At 30.0% G+C, this 23573-nt stretch overlaps 2 protein-coding genes and 2 long non-coding RNA genes across 4 annotated transcripts; 3 read left to right on the top strand and 1 right to left on the bottom strand.

Moving 5' to 3' along the window:
- Window positions 1-3554: 3554 nt before the first annotated feature.
- Window positions 3555-5143, top strand: LOC101214098 (transcription factor LAF1). The gene is made up of 3 exons (XM_004148329.3): window positions 3555-3745; window positions 3822-3951; window positions 4413-5143. Exons 1-3 carry the CDS (start codon window positions 3604-3606, stop codon window positions 4900-4902), a joined length of 762 nt encoding a protein of 253 aa, XP_004148377.1. The 5' UTR covers window positions 3555-3603; the 3' UTR covers window positions 4903-5143.
- Window positions 5144-7139: 1996 nt separating this feature from the next.
- On the top strand, window positions 7140-8964 carry LOC101214341 (WD repeat-containing protein RUP2). The gene is given in 2 exon segments (XM_004148330.3): window positions 7140-8424; window positions 8427-8964. Coding segments are annotated over 2 exon segments (1155 nt in total). The 5' UTR covers window positions 7140-7523; the 3' UTR covers window positions 8681-8964.
- Window positions 8965-13775: 4811 nt separating this feature from the next.
- Window positions 13776-14524, bottom strand: LOC105435048. Its single transcript, XR_969163.2, has 2 exons — window positions 14389-14524; window positions 13776-14194 (listed from the first exon to the last, which is right to left on the bottom strand). It is a non-coding gene; the product is annotated as an uncharacterized LOC105435048 (long non-coding RNA).
- An 8332-nt stretch (window positions 14525-22856) lies between these two features.
- On the top strand, window positions 22857-23291 carry LOC105435047. The gene is made up of 2 exons (XR_969162.2): window positions 22857-22937; window positions 23036-23291. It is a non-coding gene; the product is annotated as an uncharacterized LOC105435047 (long non-coding RNA).
- The last annotated feature ends 282 nt before the right edge of the window (window positions 23292-23573 follow it).

Raw genomic sequence — 23573 nt, 5'->3', positions numbered from 1 at the left:
TCATTATTCCCTTGTTAATTCAACCTAACAAAATTGAATCTTCAATTCTTAATACTTCTATAAATATGATGATTAAAATTGTACTCTCAAATTTAGAATAGGGGTAAAAATTGAATCTCCAAACCATAAAATTTAAACTCCAACCTTTTTAATTTTTACAATTTCTACTATTATATAATTTTGAAAGTCTTGAATTTTAATGTTAGTATAATAGTATAAGTTTACTTGAAATTGGTTTTGAAATTTGTCGGTTGAAAAAGTTTAAAGGGCTAAATTAATGAGACATTTTTTGTAATACTTACACTCTCCTCTTTTAAAATAACAAGAAGAAGAATTTACAATAATTAAGGGTAAGTAAAGTTTATGAATTAAAATAAAATGTAGGCTACCTATGTTGTATATGAACTACACTTCAATTAACTTTAAATTTAAACTTTCAACCGACAAGTCGTGGCTACAAAAATATTTGGCAACAAATAATAATCGGTTTAATTCGTCGGAAAAGACTTTTATTTTTGGAACAATTCTAATGAATAACTAAAGAATAATTCTTTTTCTTTTTCTGAGAGAAAAAAAAAAAGAAGAAAACATCACGCATGCCATTATTTAATATATATGTCAAAATTTCAAAGAGGAAATATATGTATATATATGTAAAAGATTCGACATTTTAAAATAATCTGGGGCCCTTTAAATATAAGGTGAGAGAAAAGAGTATTTAAATGAGATAAAAGGACAATAATTGAGGAGGAAACTAATAAAATGAAATTTGGTTGTTTTTATAATGTACAAAAATCAAAAGTCAGGCTTCTAAAAAATAATTAAAAAGTAAGAAGATTAAAAAATGAATGGATTCCTTGACAAGAACAAAGTGGAAAGCTAAGCTAAGATATATATAAATGCATATGTTCAATTGATCCCAACTACTCATTCATCTAAATGCATTATTATTGTATGATTAAATTGTAGAATCACTACACGAATAATATTTATAGTAATTAATACAATTTAAACTCAGCCTCACAGAAAGAAAAAAAAGAAAGCAGCTTTGTAAATCAATTTTGAACAATCATTACTTTATTAATTGCACAACATGTTATTGATGTTTATTTGTGTTTGCGGACTTGGTAATAACATATTGATGTAAGGATAAAGAACCAATGGAGAGTATAATATATATCCCCACATTTTCTTTTAACTCAATCATTTATTTTATTTTTGTTCTTATCAAAATTAAATTTGTGCTTTGCATTGGTCAATCATACCTATTCAAGTAAATAGGGAGATGATAAAAAAGAATGGTGTAATTATAATTTCATTTTCATTCATTGAAGAAAATAAATGAAAAGGAGATTGAAGTAGTAAAAGAGAAAATAGAAAGAAAGTAAAATTATGATATGGAGAGAAATATAGGGTTTAGGACATTTTAGGATTTTACAAAAGCAATTATATTAATAATTTGCTACAATATAATTCTGAAAATTTTCAATTCTTTTGTGGATCATTATGTTCAAAATGCTCCAATTTTCCTTCTTAAATCAACCTCTCTCTATATAAGAATACAAAACTACAAACAATATATACATTCTAATATTAATACTTCCTACCTATTTTAATTGATTATATATCATATAAATAATTCAACTTATCATTCTCAAACTCAAACCAGCACTTCAACAATATTTTTTTCTTTTTAAAACTATATACACACACATATATAAAGAAATTAATTAAAACATATATACCTAGTTACCTAGCTAAGATATTTTAGAAAATGAAGCTCCTATTTTCAATTAAATAAATAAAAGTGTTTTATATATATTTGAAGATTAAGAAGTCTCTCATTCAAATTTCAACTGCAATCGTACTACTTTAAAAAAAAAGAATTATTATATATGTATTTAATGTCATATGAGTTATATATGCTCATTTTTATTTTTATTTTCTATTCCATCCCAATACCTACCTTTCATGTAAAAAGTTTAGTATATAGTTCATTGATAATTAATATATTTTGAAACCTCTATAATCTATCTGCAACATGTTAAAATTAATTATAATATAGTATAGTAAATAAAACTTGAGAAGTACATATATAATTAAACATATACTGCACTTATATTTAATATTATTGTATGTCACTTGTGGTAATATAACCTAACCTAAAATAATTTGTTTTTAAAAGTGGGAAATAAAATAAAACAACAAACTAGAGAACTAAAATAAATTAAGGTGTAGCGATGTAACATAAGACGAATTAAAAAAGATATAACATAAACTTACCAAAATTTGAATATAAAACATTAACCTTCTCATTTTATATCATCTAAACTCTCAATCCTTTTCATTTTTTCTGAGTGAGTGAAAATTAAGATATATTTTGAAAGATTATATAATATTTGTAAAACATTAAGTAGTTGGACCATTTTTTTTGGTAAGAGATACATTTTATAAAATAGCACAATATTAAAACTATTTATCAAACATAATAAAATTGATTAAATCTCTCTAATTTATTTAAAATTTTGATTATATTTTATAAATAGTTTAATACTTTTGGGTATTGATGAACAATGAACAATTATTGTCTAGTTTAGAAACCTAAATATATATATATATATAGTTTGTGATAAATTAAAAGTCTGAAGAAAATTAATTTTTTATTTCAAATTTAGGGATAAAAATAAACTAAGAAATTTGTATATGGGAGAGGTTGTTGAAAGCCTGCAAGGCATTGAAAATTTGAGTTCTTCCTCCAATTTAATTTATAGTTTATAGTTTGTCATATAATACACATATATGTATTAATAAAACGTGAAGTAGGAAATGTGGACGGCTCTAAATCATTCATTTACCTTTGACATTTGGAAACTCCATACAAATTTTCTAATTTTTCAAACCTCTCTCTAAAACTTCCAACCTTACTTCCAAAAACCCATTATTTATTTGTTTATCATTTGAATTCAACTCGTATAGTTTGCTTATTACGTTGGTGTGGGTTGGAATTGGAAACATTTTATGAACTAAGTTGGTTCTACATTCACCTACCATTAGTTTCATAGTTGAACCCATAACTAAAACCAAAACTTATCTTTTCTTACTATACAATAATTTATTCTTTAAATACTTTTAATCTTTTTTAAAATACATTATATATATTCTACTTTTTCTTAAAATAAAAATTTGAATAAATGAGCAAGATAACCTAAACCAACTCAACTTGAATTGAATTTGTGTTTGATGGATTGTATTCATTATTTAATAAGAAATTGAGAATAGGTTGAGTTGAAATTTTTTACAAATTGAACCAGAAAAAAAAAGTGAGTCTGATTGAGTGTATATACAATAGAGAATATTGTATTTCAATTTTAAAACCTTCTATCCCTAATCATTGGAATTGATTCTCTTTTCTTTGTCTCACTTAATATTTTAACAGAGTCATTGTGTTTGGATGAGAATATTGTTAATATAGATAGACAGTGGACCAAACCAAGCATTATTTTTGTCAAGGAAATTAGCTATAAATACTAAACCCCCAGATTGTTGAAAATAAAAGCTCAACTATTGTGTGTATGGAATAAATTTAAAAGCAAAAAGAAAAGAATGGTACGTGAAACGACGGCGTCGCATAGGACAAAGTCGAAGCATAGAAAGGGATTATGGTCACCTGATGAAGATCAAAGGCTGAGAAATTACATCCTAAACTATGGCCATGGCTGTTGGAGTTCTCTTCCTTCAAAGGCTGGTGAGTCCCTTTTTGCTTTTTTTATTTTAATTTTTGGTGGAATTGAAAATAATTTAAAATGGCTTAATTTATACAGGGCTTGAAAGAAATGGAAAGAGCTGCAGATTAAGGTGGATTAATTATTTGCGCCCTGGACTTAAAAGAGGAACGTTTTCCCAACAAGAACAACATACAATTCTTTCTCTTCATCATATGCTTGGAAACAAGTCTGTCTTTTTTACTAAACCCTATTATATAATATATCATTTTTAATCTTCTCTTTACAAATTTCACTAATGTGTAAATCCTCAAATATCAAATTTTGTATACCAAACATTGCACCCTTCTTCAAATAGCATCAACTTTTCTATGTATTTTTACAGTTTTTTTCTTTCTTTTCCGCTTGGAGTTGTTGAATTAATTTAAGAATCCGGCTTTAATTTTATTGAATTTTATATTAAAGTCTTTGTAATTGAGAATTTATTTATTTGTTTTTTTTGAAAAGGTCATGGAGAAATATTAAAAGTATGAAGTATGATAATAGCATTTGTACTGTGGTGTGTATATATATATTACCCAATGTTAATGTTATAATTAAGAATTAGAAAAGGGTAACTAGTTAATTAACTACTTAATAAGCTAAGCGATGTATTTAAGTGTAATATTGTTTTGTTTTGATGTATATCAGATGGTCTCAAATCGCACAACATTTGCCAGGAAGAACCGATAACGAAGTAAAAAACTTGTGGCATTCCTACTTGAAGAAGAAACTCGATAAACAACAACAAAAACAGGCATATCATTCTTCAACTAATTCAACTACTTCAGACTCTGCAGATTCCTCAACAACAAATCCATCCATTCACTCTCCTATACCCAACAATAACATCTCTCAGCTTCCCAAGCTCTTCTTCGCTGAGTGGCTTACAGTGGGTAGCTCCAGCAACGGTGGATCAGAGTTTGGTCCCAGCACTACTAATAATTTAATTGGACAACCCAATTTCGAGTTTGGGATGAGTTTGGGTTCGGAGCTACTTCAAAATAATGGTATCATCATGGATTCTCATGTCAAGTTTGAGGATCATCATATTTCAAATGGTTTTGCCAATTATGCTTCTGATGGAGATGTATGTGTTGAACATCTTCTGCATTTTGGAAATGGTTTTATGAATATTTGAAGGATATGGAGAGAAATTGCCATGATTATTATTGCATATATTTGCTAATTAGAGATTTTTTTTCCTTCATGGAGGAACTCGCACATGAACCTGGTTAAATCTTCTGCAACTACATTAGAATTATATTAATTTGTATGATATTTTTCTTTTCATGACTCATCTCTCGTTGTTTACGATCTGGTTAATTAACATATAAAGTAGGATTGTGAGAATAAATAAAAGAACTTGCATTGACAAATTATATATTCTCTAGTTTAATTTCATCTTTGTCCCCTCAATTGGTCTCTATTTTGATATTGTTTCTATTACGTGGTTTCTGACTATGGGTGTTCCATTATATTTTTTATCCACATCTTCTCCTTGAGGGGATTTATTGAGGTTACAGAGAAATTTGACTAAGGAAACCCACGTCACCTTCATGGCCGTGTCACTGAGATGATATATCTGTATTTTTTTGTAAGTATTTCTATAATGCTCAAAGCTCAAGATTTAGACCACGGTTTGAAGTTTGGATTCCACATCGGCTCAAGGTTCCAACATTCCTCGCAACCTAGCTCGCCTTTAACTGCTTCACTGCTTCCAACAGTAGATCAAGATTATTTCCAAAAATTAATACAACATGTTTTGTTCTTATATGCTCACATGTTTCATTTGTAGGAAAATTTTCTAGACGTCACCAAACATAGAATTGTATCTGAAACGTTTGATTATAATATTCCTATGAAAAGAAATGGAAAGTACACCTTTTGATGGTATAGGTTGTACAAACTTTCAAATCTTTTAAGCTTAAAAATACTCATATCCTCAAGATCCTTAAATTCAATCTTGTACTTTAAAATAGTTTAAGCATGAGATCACATCTAAAGTAGAGGGTTTCCAGTACAGTTAGAAAATTTTGCAAAGTAAAATCAAGGCTGTCAAGTATCCAAATCTGAAATTTGGAACAAGATGTTTTTGGAAGAATTAAAAGATTAATGGACGAATTTTGAATAAATTTATTGTGAGAACTTTGTGTCACGCTCACAACTTTAGGGGTATGGCAGACTTTACTTGAACAGGATCTGTTCTATATATAGATTGTATATATGTGTCTTTGAGTGCTAAGTAGACAACTTTAGGGGTATGATTTATAGTAGTTTGTGCTTAGAAGTGTAAATATTATTTTATTTTGGATTATAATTATATGTGTTTGGAATTTATATTTAATAAATATTTCTTTTTTTCAATCATTTGATAAAAAACTAAAATCATTTATTATAAATCAAAATATATGATATATCAAGTACATTTCTAGTCTAACAAGTGCGTACCAACAATGTGTACCAAATGTATATTAAATGTCGTATATCACTTATATCACGTATCTATTAGAAATGTATCAAATGGATATCAATAATGTATCAAATGCATATTAGTAGTGTATCGAATATGTTAAGTGTGTTTTGAGTATTTAATTAGTATTATTTTCATTCCCAATAAGAGAAGCAAGTAAAAGATTGCAATGATTAAGAAGCAAAGACTTACATAAAATATTTAGATATTATTTATAAGTTTTATGATAAATTTTGGTTAATAGAAGAAGCCCCTAAACTTGAGATGAAAATGGATTTGGATGAATATTAATTGGATGAAGAGTTTAGATTAATTATACAAAAAAATATGATGGTCAACAACTTGAAGTCATTGGGGGAAGTGGTGTGCAGGAATTATTTAGGGGTGGAAGGAAATAATGTGATATATTTTAATCTATTTTGTAATAATGAGATTAACCAAGTGGATTAAAGTGCAGTTTAGGTGTAATAAAAAAGACATAGTAATATTTTAGAAGGATGGAGGTAGGGCATGAAGAAAGAGAGAGGAAAGTAGGGGCAGGGAATTGATGGAGGTCGTGGAAGTTAGGGAAAAGATGAAGGCTTGGCTTAAGCCACGTACACCCCAAGGCCCTCAACCACCAACAGCCACTAACTAAACTACTATATTTTCTTTCTTTCTTTTATTATTTATATTTTATAAAAAGAATGAGGGGTACAAAAGCCACCACCACCTCCAATGCCCATTCTCCCCTTACCATTATTTATTCCTTTGAATCTACTACTTTTCATCTCTCTTTTCCTCCTCATTTTATCCTCAATTAATTATTTTCCTTCTTCTATTTCAAACTTAGATATTTTCACTCAAATAATAATTGATAATGGATTATCATATTTGGATGTGAATTTGAGTTGAATGACATATTACAGTGGATGTTTAAAATATGCATGAGTCAGAAATGTTGTATTTTCAGATAATGGCAGTAAATTCGGTGGAGGACATGATAAGAAAAAAAGAAAAAGAAAAGAGGAACACAAAAAAGAGTAGTTGTTTAAACTGGAAGATTAAAGTAAAGGGAATGTGATAAAAGTAGTATGGTGAAATTAAAGCAGCTGCTGCTGCTAAAACCAGAACAAGTATGAGGATGCTATTTATCCACATCACACAAATTTTCAATAAGAGAAAAGGAAAAAAAAAAAGAAAAGAAAAGGGTAGTTGAATGGAGGGCGTAGATTGGTTCCAATTCCCGAAAACCCCCAACTGTCGTCGTTACAATTTCCTTTTTCCCTTCCACTCCTTATGAATGGGAAATGAGAAGCAGCCTCTCCTCTCCCAGTTCCCCAACCCCACAAATCCAAAACTCAGAAAAACTCACACAACAATCCCCAACCCCCCTTCGATGCGAATGGGATTTCACCCTCGCCTCCGTCGTCTCCTCCCCCACCAATTGCGCCGCTTCTGACACACTCGGCGTTGTCGAATTCGACCCTTCCGATTCCCTCATCGCCACCGCCGGAATCGCTAGAAAAATCCGTGGCTACCGTCTTCATAATCTCCTACCCCAAGACATTGATCATAACGCTACTATTACTCAATTGGACCACACCCGTGCTTCTGATTTCTGCATCTGTACTCCCGCTAAACTCAGTAGCCTCCGTTGGAAACCCAATGCTAACGGTCGAATCTTAGGCTCCGGCGATTACGATGGGGTTGTCATGGAGTACGATCTGGAAATGAAGGTACCGATTTTCGAACGAGATGAACATGGGGGCCGACGTGTCTGGAGTGTGGATTACTCAACAGTAGAGCCCGTAGTGGGAGCGTCCGGGTCAGACGATGGAACAGTGCAAGTATGGGATACGCGATGTGAGAGTGGGGAGTGCGTGGCGGTGGTGCAGCCGAGCGTGGTACGGAGTGCGGTTTGTTGCGTGGAATTCAACCCGTTCGGAGGGGGGTTAGTGGCGGTTGGATGCGCGGACAGGAAAGCATATGGGTACGACAGACGGAAAATGAGGGAACCGGTAGTGGTATTCGAAGGGCATGGGAAAACGGTGACGTATGTGAAATTCGTGGACGGAGGGACGGTGGTGTCGGCGAGTACAGACGGGAGTTTAAAGATGTGGAAGACGGAGGAGGGAGGGGGTGCAAGGGTGGTACGCACGTACGAGGGGCACGTGAATGGGAGGAGCTTTGTGGGGTTATCAGTGTGGAGGGAGGGGGCTTAATCGGGTGTGGATCGGAGGACAAGAGAGTGTTTGTGTACGATAAGAGATGGGGAGAGCCAATATGGGTAAAGGAATTTGATGGGGGAGTGGGGGTGGGGGTCGGGGTGGGGATGGGGTCGGGTTATGGGTTGGTCAGTAGTGTGTGTTGGAGGCAAGTGGGAGAGCAAGAATGCACCTTGGTGGCTGGCGGGTCGGATGGCGTTTTGCAAGTTTTTGTTGGACACAAGAAAAGGTCCTTTTGATTCAATCTCATTCCAAACCCTTTTTAACACTACCACTACTACTACCACTACTACTACCACTACCATCCACCCATTATCATTTATTTAATACTTCTACTTCTAGGGATTTTTTTAACCGCCTTTATTTACTATTATAATATATACTTGCATACTCACTTTAGTTACTTCTATTTTATTTGCCTCACATTCATATTTCATATTATTTTTTAACCTCGTAGATAGCTAAAGATGTTCAATTTCCAACTCAAGCTTGGACACATATTATAACATGCTTCTGTCTGCTACTTCATTCTTGTTCACAATTTTCACTCTACAACTTTTCTTCTAAAAACACAATATCACACAAATACTGTGTATTATTATTATAAATTCAAAAGCAACAACCCTCACCAACCTAACTAGCTAATTGAGGTAGAATAATACACAAACCCAATAACAAGTTGTTTTTGCCAAGAGAAAACACACACTCTCATACACACACACACATAGGGTTTCCAAGCTTCAAGCTAACTAAGAATTATTTAACAAGAAGCAAGGAATACAAAAAGGGTTAGAGAAAAGTCCAAGGGACCCAAAAGTCGAATTAAAAAGCATTGAGATGTAAAGCTATGCTAGTAGCCGAATAGTTTTTTAAAAGAGGAGTGCGACTGGTCTAAAACCCCATTAAAGCTTGGATATCTTCCAATAACAAAGACGACAATCTGTCTTCATCTTTTAAAATTCTCTGATTTCTTTCGGTCCAAATAGACCAAAGGGTGATAGCAACAATGTTAAAGAATATAACATGCTTCTTTGTTTTCACCGGGTTTGATCTACAAATATATTTGCAAAGGGAGGAAAAATTCTCAAAGTTGAAAGATTGATTTATCAAAGCTCTAGCTTTTTCCTAAATACCTTTAGAAAAAAGACAACCGATGAAAATGTGGTTTCTATCTTCTTCATCTGTTTTATATAGCACACACCACGAAGCTTTCAAGTTCCATGTCGGTAGTGAAAAATAGGTGAGATGATAAATAATATCCTCCAGCTATAACAAACATGATTAACTGCAGGAATAACTAACGTAACAAAACGAACAAACAACATAGAAGGCTTTGAGAACCCCGTTCAGCAAATACAACCTACATCTGGGGAGTTCCTTTCCTCATATAAGAAATATTATTGAGATTCATAAGTTTGTAACTTAAATACGAAAGCTACAATATTAAGTTATCACCACAACTTAAAATAAACTCAGGCTCCCTCCGAAGATAATCGTAAATATCCTCGAAGATGAATTTAGACTCCTCTGATTTCATTGATCGAAGTACAATTATCTCAACCTTCATTCATATTTCTTATCAATTGATACTCTGTCAAATCCCTTGATGATCTTCATTAATTTGTAATACTGCAGAAGGTAACTAAGATACCTTTGAAATACTTCTTCAACAAATCAATACTTTCTGAATTAAAGTCCAGTATCATCACCCTCAACTTGCACTACAAGAAATATGAACAATTGTGACGTCAGGAAATTCACATCTGACTATTAGTTGGTCTCATTTTAAGTAATATTAAAGTTTTTCCCACAATAACTAACCTGTGATGCCCTGTAATCATTTTTTTTGTCCCAAAACTTGTTTTCAAATGGTTTAATTTTTTTTTGTTTTTATCTTGCACCTTTTTAGCTCAATGATTGTTGGGTTAATAATTGTGGCATCCTATCTTTTGTCAAAATTCGGTTGTTTCTTTTTGTCAGAAAACACAGCGAAAAAACGAATTAATTTTACTGTAAAAGAAACTAAACTATTTAGTGATAATGAACATGATTAAAAAGCTTTATTAAAATAAATTATGGTTAAAGATAATATAGCTTTGACAAAATTTTCAAAAGGTTTTGAAACTAAAAAATCAAAACTAATTTATAAAGAAATTATATGCAATTAAATTCATGTAAAAGGCCAAAAAAAAATATGACTGGGAGTCTGTTTTTATTTTCACCCCAAAACGTTAGAAAAAGGGTCAATGCATTAGCCTACAAAGAGAGGACCCAATTTAGAACGATGTCGAAGGTCTCGAAAATTCACATCCAACCACTGGGTGGCCTCATTTTGAGTGGTAATGAAGTTCTTTGCCCATAAAGGCCGAAAAAAATATGCCCGGGAGTTAGTTTTCATTTTCGCCCGAAAACGTTGAAAAATGAGCCAATGGATTAGCCTACGAAGAGAGGACCCAATGTAGGACGATGTCGAACATCTCGAAAGTTCACATCCAACCACTGAGTGGCCTCATTTTGAGTGGCCTCATTTTGAGTGGTGAAGTTCTTTGCCTATAAAGGTCGAAAAAAATATGCTCGGGAGTCAGTTCATTTAGAACGATGTCGAAGGTATCAAAAGTTCACCTCAAGCTACTGGATGTCCACTTTCAAAAGATTTATCAAATTAAAATAATTATTCGAGTATATAAGTAAAAGAAGTATATAAAAGGTAAGGTTAAAAGATGTGATATTAAATATCTTCGACTTTATATTCTTTTTTATAAATAGTAAATTAGAAATAAAGAAAGAAGGTCAACCACGAAAAATATATATATATATAAATGTCTACCAAGAAAGAACAATTTTGAAAATAAAAAAAGTCCACAAGTCCATAGTAGAAAATTCTAAAAATGTCCTGATTAAGATTAATTGGCATAGATCATTTCATCTAGATTTGACTATTTGATCGTTTAGATTTGAAACCAAATCAAATCTAAATCTAAACAATTTTTTAATAATTTTTTTGGTACATCATTTAAATTTGAATTACCCTTTTACTATTCTCTACATGTTGCACACACGTACATGTAACATGCACGTGATATCAAATTTTAGTAAAATAAACATACCACCCTCACTTTACATTAGTAATGTCTAAGTCCAATAAGGAAATTAAATATTAAAGCGAGAAGAAGTAAGAAATTATTAGATAACTCATTTGAAACCATTATAGGGGATTTGAGTAAATTTATTTTGATTTTACCAAAATTAGGATATGAATTTCTTAATTTATAGTAGACTATGATCAAATTTGATATTATCTTTACTTTTTGGTCTTACTCTCACAACTATATTAATAGGACTAACAATTCTAAAATGGTTAAAATCATGTTTTATTTTTAAATATTATTTAAATAAATATATATGTATATGATAATTAAAATTACATTTTTGGTCAAAAAATTAAAAATTAAAAATTTTAAAACATATATATATTTATATATATATATATACATATAATAATTAAAATTTAAAATTTAAAATCAAACAATTAGGTTTTAGTGTATATATATAAAGTTTAAATTAAAATTTAGTTAAGAAAGTAACTAAGAAAGAGGAAAGAAAATTAGATCGGTGGCGGAGTCTCTCACCCACTTATTAAATATATTTTTTCTAAATAATAAATGAGACTCGACCTTTTCTTTTAATTATTTTTTAAAATAAACGTCAAATCAACTACATTTTTGTAAAAAGGTTTTAAAATAACATTATTCTTGTAATAAGTTTCTAAAAATACCACATTTTAGTAATAGACTCTTTACCTTTAACCCCTCTAAATTACCACTCTTCCCTCAATCATGTTTAAGATCCTTTGTTATTGGAGTTCCTACCAACAATATGATTCGTTGAAAGCTAGGATTTTCTTTCTTGATGATACTTGTTCCAAACTCAGTTTATATTTTTCTTCCAAAACTTTTCTTCGAATGGTTTAACTTTTTTAATTTTTTTTGTTACACCTCTTTAGACCGATGATAGTCGACGGATAAGTGTGGCATCTCACCTTTTGCATATTGTATGACACAGAAAAATAGTCTAAGGGTCGGGTGGGGTTCATTAGTGGTATACTATGGTAGCACCTAAAACGGTCGAAAAATAGCCAATGTTATAGCCTACAAAAAAGGGCCAATTTTGAACCACGTTAAAAAGTCTCAAAAATTGGCATCTAACTACCAAGTGGTCTCATTTTGATTAATATTAGAGGTTTTCGCCACAAAAATTGATCAGAGATGCCCCATACTGAGTTTGTATTTTTCTCCGAAAACTTTTCTTCGAATGGTTGAAAAAAAAATTTATTGTTTTTTTATCTTGCACCTCTTTAGCTAATTGATAGTCGACAGATAAGTGTGGCATATCCTCTTTTGCATGCTCTATGTCCTTGAAAAATAGTCTAAGGGTCGGGTGGGGCTCATTAGTGGTGTACTATGGTAGCACTCAAAACAATAAAAAAATTGCTCATGCTATAGCCTACAAAAAAATGATCAATTTTGAACCGAATTAAAAAGTCTAAAAAATTGGCATCTAACTACAAGATGGTCTCATTTTGAGTGATAATATGCATAGATATTCTATATGCAAACATCTCGTCTATATGCAAATGGGTAAAAAAGGAATAATAATTATCTCTTCCGAAGATTGTAAAGACCATGGTCTTCCAAACAATATCATATTTAGAGTTTAAAATGAAAGTTGTGATTTCTTAAAGAGATACAAATATATTCTCAAAGTTTGCTTCCACACATCGATCTCTTTTCCATTACTTAGCATTTACTTTTCAAACGGACTATTAAAAGATTGGTTGTTCTAATATAATAATTGCTTCTTTCTTTATTAACATAATTTAGACATTATGGCAATATTCACTTCAAAGAATGATATTAAATTAATTGGTCTAAATTTATTATTTTTTTATAGAAACATATGCTCATATATATATTTGATATTCAACCTCAAAACATAAATATTATTCTATCACTAGGTACTTTTTAAACTTTCTTTCTCAAATTGATAATACAAGAGCATAACATGTTTGATACATATGTTCATTAGTTTATAAGCAACATTTATAAATTTAAGATATGTGAAACTATATACGTGCATGACAAAAGAAAAAAAATCCGTACTAATTGATTTATGCAACTTCAAATATATTAAATCAAAGTTAGTTTTAGCAAAAGTAATAACATGTTCTACATTACTTTCAAACTTTCCCATAATTAAGGAAATTCGATCGTAGATATTGTTGTTAGAAATTCGATCATACATAAGAATCCTAAAAGATATATGTGAAGAATGCGGTTTAAAAGGTTCAAATTCGATCATAGATATTGTTGATAGATACATTTTGGAAATGAACTGATATATGTAACCTCAGTTGAGTTTGAGAGGTTCAAATTTTTATTACCTCCATTCCATTGCTATACTGAATTAAAAAAGAAAGGGAAATGCTCAAATTATTTAGGTATGTAGAGTAGTAAAAGTAGTTTATTACTTTTATTTATTATTTGAAACATGTAGGTTTACATTTCAACCCTCTTGAGGAACATTCACCACTTTTCCATTTGCATCAACAACGAGTCGAACTCGACCAGGTATAATATCCTTTGTTACTGGAGTTCCTTCGGGCACTGTGACTATTTCAAAGTTAGGATTCTCTGTCTTGATAGCATTTGCCACAGTTTGTGCATCCAAGAACTTTAGTGCTGGCCATGATTTTACTGTTTTGAAAGATATAGGGAAAAAGTATATATGCTTGTTAATTAGGGAAGATTAAAGAGTATATATATATATATATATATATATATATATATATATATATATATATATATATATATATATATATATAATAAAGTTAGAAGATGGAAAAGAGAGATTAAGTGAATAAAAATTGAACATCAAAAGATATACTTACGATTGAATGGGAAGGACATGATGATGAAATTGTTGTCTTTCTATTTGTTATACTTCACAAAGTTTATAGCGTGGGATGATGTGTTTTGTAGTTAATTGGATACCCATATTTATACCCAATAATTTCCTCCTCTTCCTCTCCATAAAATAAACATATAAATTGATATATTTTTATTCCACCGAATAAAAGTATATATACATTCACACGTGTGTAATATTAAATAAATAAATCATAATAAAATATAGCTAAATCAATTAGATCCATATTGAAGTATTTTTACCGTTTTACCCTTGTAGTTGTTTGGTGAGGAAATTGAGATGAGATTGTAGGGATGTGAACAAACAATTCCTCTCCCCTTCTATTAATTATAAATTTATTTTTTCATACTTTTCCCACTAAGTTATTACAAATATAATAATTAGATCCAAAATATTAACAAATATATAGTAACATTTTAAAAAAATTGTAACCAATAATGAAAGTTTATCATTGATAAACCATATTGATAATATTGATCTACCATTGATAAATCATTAGAGTCCATCGGTAATAGTTAGAAAATTATCACTAATAGAATTTGGTTTACTCTTATTGTCTACATCACCAAACAAATTGTGATATTTTTGGTAAATACTTTCAAAAGATTTATCAAATTAAAATAATTATTCGAGTATATATATAAAAGGTAAGGTTAAAAGATGTGATATTAAGTATCTTTGACTTTATATTCTTTTTTATAAAGAGTAAGTCAGAAATAAATAAAGAAAGAATGTCAACCAAGAAATATATATATATATACATACATACATGGGTCTTTTCAAATATAGAACAATTTTGGAAAAAAAAAGTCCACAAGTTCACCGTAGATAATTCTAAAAATGTTCTAATTAATTGGCATAGATCGTTTCATTTAGATTTAGCTATTCCATCGTTTAGATTTGAGACCAAATCAAATCTAAATCTAAATCTAAATAATTTTTTAATAAATTTTTGGTATATCGTTTAAATTTAGATTACCAAATCTCAACGATTTTTTTCAAATTTTTTTTAAAAACTATAGTTTATATTTGGTACACGATGTTTAGATTTGATCATTTAAATTTAAAAAACGATCGTTTATATTTGTATAGATTTGATCGTTTAGATTTGGGTAGCCAAACATTAAGATTTTATCTTTTAAATTTCGCAAAATCTAAACAATTTGTTTAAGAATCTTTTGCTTATATTTGGAATTTTACGTAGACGATCCTTTAGATTTGACTATCTAATATCCAACTATGTTTTTAGGGTCTTTTATATTTGTCACACAATCTAAACAACTAAATAACAATTTGAAATTTTTTTATTTTTTTTAAAAAAATATTTTATATTTGGTACACGATCTAGAACTAAATAACAATTTTAAAAAAATTAAAAAAAATAACATAAAAAAGAGGAGAAGAAAGATATGAAAATGAAAGACAAATCTGGAATATTTAAAAAAATTATCAGTTTAATAGATTTTTTTATTTTATGACACGATCTGAAAGTATTTTGACAGGTTGTCATATTTATTAAAAAGAAAAAAAGAAAAATGGTTCACACCATGATGGTCTCATTTTATATTTTATTACCTACAAATTAGTTTTTTTTACTTTAATCTAAATTATTTTATCTAACCAAGAGTTAAGATTTAGTAGTGGTGAGTAATTACAAAAGGTGTTGTATTCATTGTTTTTTTCTCTTTTTCTCTTTACTATTTCTATTAGTAACTCCTTCAAGAAATCCTAATTTTTGGAAAATTTGAGGTGTTTAAAATTTCTTTAGAAAAAACAAAGGATTAAGGGAAAAAAAAAACAATTATTTTAAAGGTGGAGTGTTCAAAATTTCTAATATTATATTTTAAAAGAAAATTTATGATTGTTTCTTAGAAGTGAGTTGGTTAAATGGATAACAACAAACATAAAGGTAACACTTTTTAACTTTAAATAATAATAATAAAAAAAAATCGAATACATATAAAAAAGAATAAATGATGTAAGAAGTTTCTTATAATATTATATAATTATAAACAAATAAATATTCAAAGAATGAGTTCAATTCTATATTATATATAACACACTTATTGTTAGAATAAACTCCTTTTGGCTTTGATCAATTATCGCACTCTTGTGTGAACCTGATAGAATACTACTCAACAATAATAATAACCAAAGAATATGGACACAATGAATTTAACGTGGAAAAACCCCTCAACGTGAGGAGTAAAAAATCACGGACCGAAGTCAAAATCTCCATTATAATCTTTAATAGGTATAACAAAGTTCTCTCTAGTCACAACAAACAACAATAACAATGAAAGAAAATAAATATCTCACAATTTGTGGTAACCAACTATCAACTAGAATAGATAGCTCCAAACAAAATCTCCACCATCCATAATGAAGAATCTTGTGCCAAGATTGCACTGTCAAAATTTCAGCTTGATCGGACAACGAATCGATCCCAAAAAGGCTGAAATATGAACCACACAAAGATTTAGTTTTTCTTTCTTTCCACTCTATTGCAATCACACACATTTTTTCCGTTTTTGCACGTTAGTTAATTTCATAATGAAAATTAACCTAATATGCTAATGGGCTGGGCTTCAAGTTTAATAAGCCCAACAAATCTCCCCCTATTTCACTTTGAGGATGAATTTGTCATTCCCACTATGGAACGACAAAACTCAAGCTTCGATCTTGATAGATTCTTTGTCAACATAACAGATATATTATGATCATTGTGTATATTCTCAAGCTCAAACAATTCATCATTTAAAGCATCTCTAAGCCAGTGATATCTCACATCAATATGCCTTGTTCTTGAATGAAATGAAGCATATTATTACCAAGGTGAATAGCAGATTGTCACAATATATCACATATCGTTGTTACTTGAAGCCAAGCTCTTGTACAAAGCGCTTCATCCACAACATATCTTTACATGCTTTTGCTGCTGCAATATACTTTGCTTTAGTTGTAGAAAGGGAAACACATTTCTGCAACCTTGACTGCCAAGACACTGCACCACCTGCAAATATCATCAAGTAACCAGAAGTAGACTTTTTGCTGCCTAAGTCCCTTGCCATATCTGAATCAGTATACCCAGCAAGTACTGGCTTTCCATCCCCAAATGTGAGCTTCAAACTGAAAGTACCTCTCAAATATCTCATGATGCACTTTGCCTCCCAATGTTGTTTTCCTGGATTAGACATAAAACGACTAACAACACCAACAACATGAGCAATATCAGGTCTAATACATACCATGGCATACATTAGGCTTCCAACTGCTGAAGCATATGGGACCTTACTCATATCCTCCTTCTCTTTATCTGTAGAAGGGCTTTGTTTATTGATCAGTTTGAAGTGACTGGGTAAAGGGGAACTAACTGGTTTTGCTTGATTCATCTTGAAATGTTCAAGTACTTTCTCTATGTATTGCTCCTGTGACATGTATAACTTCTTGGATGCTCTATCTCGAACTATTCAAATTCCAAGAACTTTCTTTGCTGGCCCCAAAAAAGATAAATGGCAACAACTTTTAAAACTTTTAAAACTTTCAAAATGGTACATAATCCGATCCTGAAAATCCTCAAATATACCACCCTTAAAAAGCTTAAATGCTAATCAAATTTACAGCATGTTGAAGAGTATTATTGTCCAGAAATAATTTATTTGATATGCATAATATGATAGCATTCAAAAAATTTCTATTTCAATTAATTATATCAAAAATACAAAATAGTACTATATAGAGAGCTAAATTTGATTAAATTGTGGTAAGAAAAACCAACACACACAAAAGTATATTTCCAGCAGAGATAATCAACTCACAAAAAAAAAAAAAAAACAAGTGTGAGAGTTGAAACTTGAGAGTTAAGAGTCAATGCCCCCATTTTCTATCTAACTACTACACTACTGCTCCACCCTGCCCCCATTTTCTCTCCGTTGTTGGCTTCAGCCTTGAGAGTTGAGAGCCAATGCCTATGGCATGCCTACACGACAATAGTTCGCACTTTTAATTTATTAGTTTTTGGAGAAACTTCAACATTGAAATTAGCAAGTTTTAAGAGAGGGGGTCATTGAAATTAGCGTGTTTTAAGAGAGGGGGTCACAACTCTGTATTGAAATTTCCATAACATTATTAAGAAAGGGGGTCACAACTTAGTAGGATACTATATGACATGAAACGTATTAGACTTCACAATATTGCTATCAACTACTCTACCGAGAAAGTATCCTAATCAACATCAATCTTAGTCTTAACAGTTGGTTTGCAGCATAGTCTTAAAAGTATCCTAAACAATACTTCATAACTCAAATGATCCCCTAAATTTCAATACCAACTACTTGATCGATATTTTTCAGATTTTCAATCCACCCAAAATTCCTCACACTCCTTGAAGTTCATCAAGTTGAGAACCGAAAGAAAAGTAGAAAAAAAAAAGTTCACCTCCACATTTAATAAATTGAAAAAAAAAATCTTTGTTTCTCACTCTCAACTGTAAAACCCCTTTTTGGTAGATAGTTTTGCCTCTGTTTTCACTTCTGGCTCCAAATATTGTACTTTTTCATTTGATCTATAGAATAATGACTTTTATCATTATATATATATATATATATATATATATATATATATATATATATATATATATATATATATATATATATATATATATATAAAAGTTTTATTCCCAAGAACATTGTAGAAGAAAACTTACCCTTACCATACCCCATCTCTGATTAATTAAACCAACTAAATTGTAAAAATTAGAGAACCAAAAGTTTCTATGACTTATAATTCTCATTCCAATTTATAACAAACAAATAAATAAAATAAAAGATTAACACAGTAACCACAAAATGAATAAACAAAACATCAAGATTCTGTGTTTCACATATATAAAATTCCACCTCAAACACAGAGGAAAACAAACCAAATCCATAACTGAACACAACTCCATAAGCAATCCAAAAAATGAAATCCACAGCTACAACAAAATCATAAAGAAAACAAACAAATAAGAAAAACTCATTTCACCCATTATCATAATAGGCAAGAACAAGACAAGAAAACCTGAGAAAACTCATTTCACTCATTCTCATTCTCAAATAGTGCTCTCTTTCAGCTTCAAGCCTTAAATATTTTTTGGTCTAGTTTAATTCACATACTTCATATACGGGTGTTTGCCCAAAAGATAGAAAAGGAATAGACGACCTACCGGGTAGAGGAGGTGACGGCTGAGGATTGAATATTGAAGAGAATGCGGCGGATTGGAGATTATGAGCACGAATTGAACAAATTAGGACAGAGGACGTTTCATCATCCAGTAGAAGCGGTTTCGACGGCCCTAGAGTGAGGAGACGGACACGAGGGGGCAGTGGTTGTGATGGAATTGGACGTCGTCCGGAGATGACCATCAAAGAGTTTGGAGATGGGGGACGGAACCAGGCAGTGGAGTGAAGAGACAGACATGAATGAAATGACGGTTTTTCGATAAGGGTTAAGATTTAATCGTAAATGAAATTTTAATTTTTTTTCATATATTAAATATATTATTTTATTTCTCTTCTATGACATCAAATAGTTGTCGCGAAAAGTATTATCCGAAAAATTCCTCATTTTCCTACCAAAAACTCGTTTTTTCTCCTTTTGTGACAATTTTTTTCTCCCTCCATATTGTGATATAAATAATTGTCATAATAGAGAGTTTTTGTTGTAGTGATTGTAAGGACTATGCATCTTTCAAACAATATCATATTTAGAAGTTAAAATAAAAGTTATGATTTTTTCAAGAGATACAAATATATTCTTAAAGTTTGTTTTCACACATCGTTCTCCTTTTCATTGCTTAGCATTTACTTTTTTCAATATTGACTATTAAAAGATTATTGGTTCTAATATAATAATTGCTTCTTCCTTTATTAACATAATTTGGACATTATCGCAACATTCACTTCAGGAATGATATTAAATTACTTGGTCGAAATTCATCGTTTTTTTTATAGAAACATACGCTCATATATATATATATATATATATATATATATATATATATTATATATATATATATATATATATATATATATATATATATATATATATATATATTTGATATTCAACCTCAAAACATAAATATTCATCAGATGTACTTTTCAACCTCAAATTGCTGATACGAGAGCATAACATGTTTGAATATATATGTTCTTTAGTTTATAAGCAGCAGCATTTATAAATTTAAAATACGTGCACAACTAATAGGTGCATGACAAAAGAAAAATAATGAGTGTTAATTGATTTACACAACTTCAAATCTATTAAATCTAAGTTAGTTTTAGCAAAAGTAATAACCTATTCTACGTAACTTTCAAACTTTGTCATAATTAAGGAAATTCGATAACAGATATTGCTTTTATGAAATGAATATATATTTTATTGATCATTTAGAAAAGGTACAAGCCTAAATATATTAACATCTATAACTTAGTTTTAATTTAAATTTTTTTACAAATTTCTATAAACATTTTTTGATGTGAGGTAGTTCAAAGATAAAGAACACGTTATAACCTCCTTTTACGTTAGCGCATGTAGTTGACATCTATTTTTTCTATTTAACGTATGCTTAGGTTTCTTTTTGTTTTAGTTTATATTTCTATTTCTATTTCTTACAATTAATTGAGATATCCCAAAAGATAATAATATGTGCTAAGTGTAGTAGAAATAGTTTATCTACTTTATTTAATTATTATATATGAAATATATATATATATATAGTTACATTTCAGCCCTCACGACGAACTTGAACTACTAGATTATGTACATTGGTAAAGGGTCAAACTCGGCCCGATCTAATGTTATCGGACTTGCTTTCGGCAATATGACAATCTAAAAGCTTGGATGTTCTTTCCTGATGATATTTTCTACAGTGTTTGCATCCATTAAATTCAGTGCTGGCCATGATTTTACTAATTTAAAACATACAAAAACAATTTGTGAATTTGATTTAGGAAGAAAGCTAAAATATTAAACGTAACTCAACTAAAATATTACCAAAAGCATTATACTAACATTGGTGCGTCATCTTGGAGTACTTGTTATATCTCTATTTTTTTCACAAGTTGAGTGTTTGGGATGTGTGTTTTGTCATTGATTGAGTAACTATATTTTATAGCTAATTTGGTTACTTACCCTTCTTGCCTCTTTAGAATAAACAAATAGTTGTGTTATGGGTTGATTCCAATGAATTAATAAATAAATGAATCTCGGAAGGAATGACTTTTTGTGTAGCTTCTTTTTTAAAACTTAATGTGTGTTAAACAATTAATTGTAATAACAACTCACTTACTCTTTTTTTCAAATTACAATACCAATTTAAATGCTTTTGGGTTTGACCAAAGTTAAACAAAAGTATGGAATAAGAAATCATCTATCAACACCATTTTCACACATAGATTTTAATGCAAATATTCGTCATTTTGTGTTTATTGTGGTTCTTTTGTTAATTTTCTTGTTGTTTTAGGTTTTGACGTGGATATAAAGCTCTGAACAAAGATGAAGATATATATATATATATATATATATATATACTAAAACTGTATAAGAAAACTCTAAAAATTTAAGATTGCCATGGATCCATACTTAATTAAGGATAGCTTAAGTTGTTTTGTATTGAGACTCATAATTAGTAAGTTTGTTTGAGAAAAACTTGGGATGTGTTTTGTTGTTAATTGAGTAGCTATATTTTATATAACTTTAGACACCTCAAATTTTTAAGTTTTCTTCTACAGTTTTAGTATAAAATAGTTTACTTTCTAAATATGAAAATTTATAACAACTGAGTCTCAACCAAAATATCAAATATTAATAAGTTATTTTTGTATTATATTTTACAAAATACATTGGCGAGACTTGAGAGACTAAGTATATTTTATAGGCAACAAAATTAATTTGCAAACTTTTAATCTTAAGGAATAGAACATTTTTTGACGTACAATAGAGGAGAAAGATTCAAATCAATCACCCACAAAGTTGGTCGTTAACACATGAACTGTGATCTTTTGATGATGATATTTGATGCATACACATATGAAATTATGATTTCTTGAAGGTGTTAATAATAGAGAGGGGAAAGGGGGAAAAGAAAAGAATACCTCACCTTTTGTTGTATTCAGCAGTGCTAAATCTCATCTCAATTTTCTGAGCAAACGACTACAAGGGTAAAACAGGAAAAGAAACTGCATGAACTATATACTCCAATATGAATTTAATTGATTTTATTATGGTTTTTTGTATTTAATAATATTGTATACATATGTTATAGGTATGTATATATATTATTTTTATTCGATGGAATAAGAATAGATGGATTTATATGTTTATTTTATAGGGAGGAAGATGAGAAAATTGGGTATAAATATAGGTATCCAATTCACTACAAAACACATCCCTAAGCTAAACTTTGTAAAGCATAACAAATAGAAAGACAACAAAACTCCAACATCATGTCCTCCGCATCCCATCATCAACGTAAGTATATCTTTTGGTCTAATATTTTTGTTGAGTTCATCTCTCTTTTCAATCTTCCAAGTTATATATATATTTTTTGCCTATGTGTTTCAAACCAGTAAAATCATGGCCAGCACTAAACTTCATGGATGCACGAACTGTGGCAAATATCATCAAGAAAGAGAATCCTGACTTTCAAATATTCATATTGTTGGCAGGAAGTCCAGTAACAAAGGATCTTAAACATGGTCGAGTTCGACTCTTTACTAATATGGAGGAAATAGTGGTTATTGTTCCTCAAGAGGGCTGAAATGTAAACCCTACATCTTCAAATAATAAATAATATATAAAAGTAATAAACTACTTCTTCTACTACTCCACATATATAAATAATTCAAATGATTGCAAAAAGTAAAAAATGAAATGGAACAAAAAAGGCAAATCAATCAAGATTTTGTTGAGTTTGTTTATACCTTTTAAGCTTCGTTCTTCACCTACTTTTTAAAAATTTAAGTCTATCAACCAAATACAATATATTCTATGTCGACAATATAATGGTTAGAATACTATTGTTTGTGTTGAATTTTTGGTAAAATATTACAACTAAAGTTTATCCCACATGATCCAAAGAAAAAAAAGAATTTTGGGTCTGCTTCA

The sequence above is a fragment of the Cucumis sativus genome, chromosome 3, assembly GCF_000004075.3.
Source record: "Cucumis sativus cultivar 9930 chromosome 3, Cucumber_9930_V3, whole genome shotgun sequence".
Taxonomy (NCBI): domain Eukaryota; kingdom Viridiplantae; phylum Streptophyta; class Magnoliopsida; order Cucurbitales; family Cucurbitaceae; genus Cucumis; species Cucumis sativus.
This window is presented reverse-complemented; position numbering and strand designations above follow the sequence as displayed.

What these genes read in the sequence shown, in the direction of transcription:
- LOC101214098 (XM_004148329.3), top strand. Translation starts at nt 3,604, where the DNA reads ATGGTACGTGAAACGACGGCGTCGCATAGGACAAAGTCGAAGCATAGA. An exon ending in TTCTCTTCCTTCAAAGGCTG is followed by an intron (nt 3,746 to 3,821) that starts GTGAGTCCCTTT and finishes TAATTTATACAG; the next exon opens with GGCTTGAAAGAAATGGAAAG. An exon ending in CATCATATGCTTGGAAACAA is followed by an intron (nt 3,952 to 4,412) that starts GTCTGTCTTTTT and finishes GATGTATATCAG; the next exon opens with ATGGTCTCAAATCGCACAAC.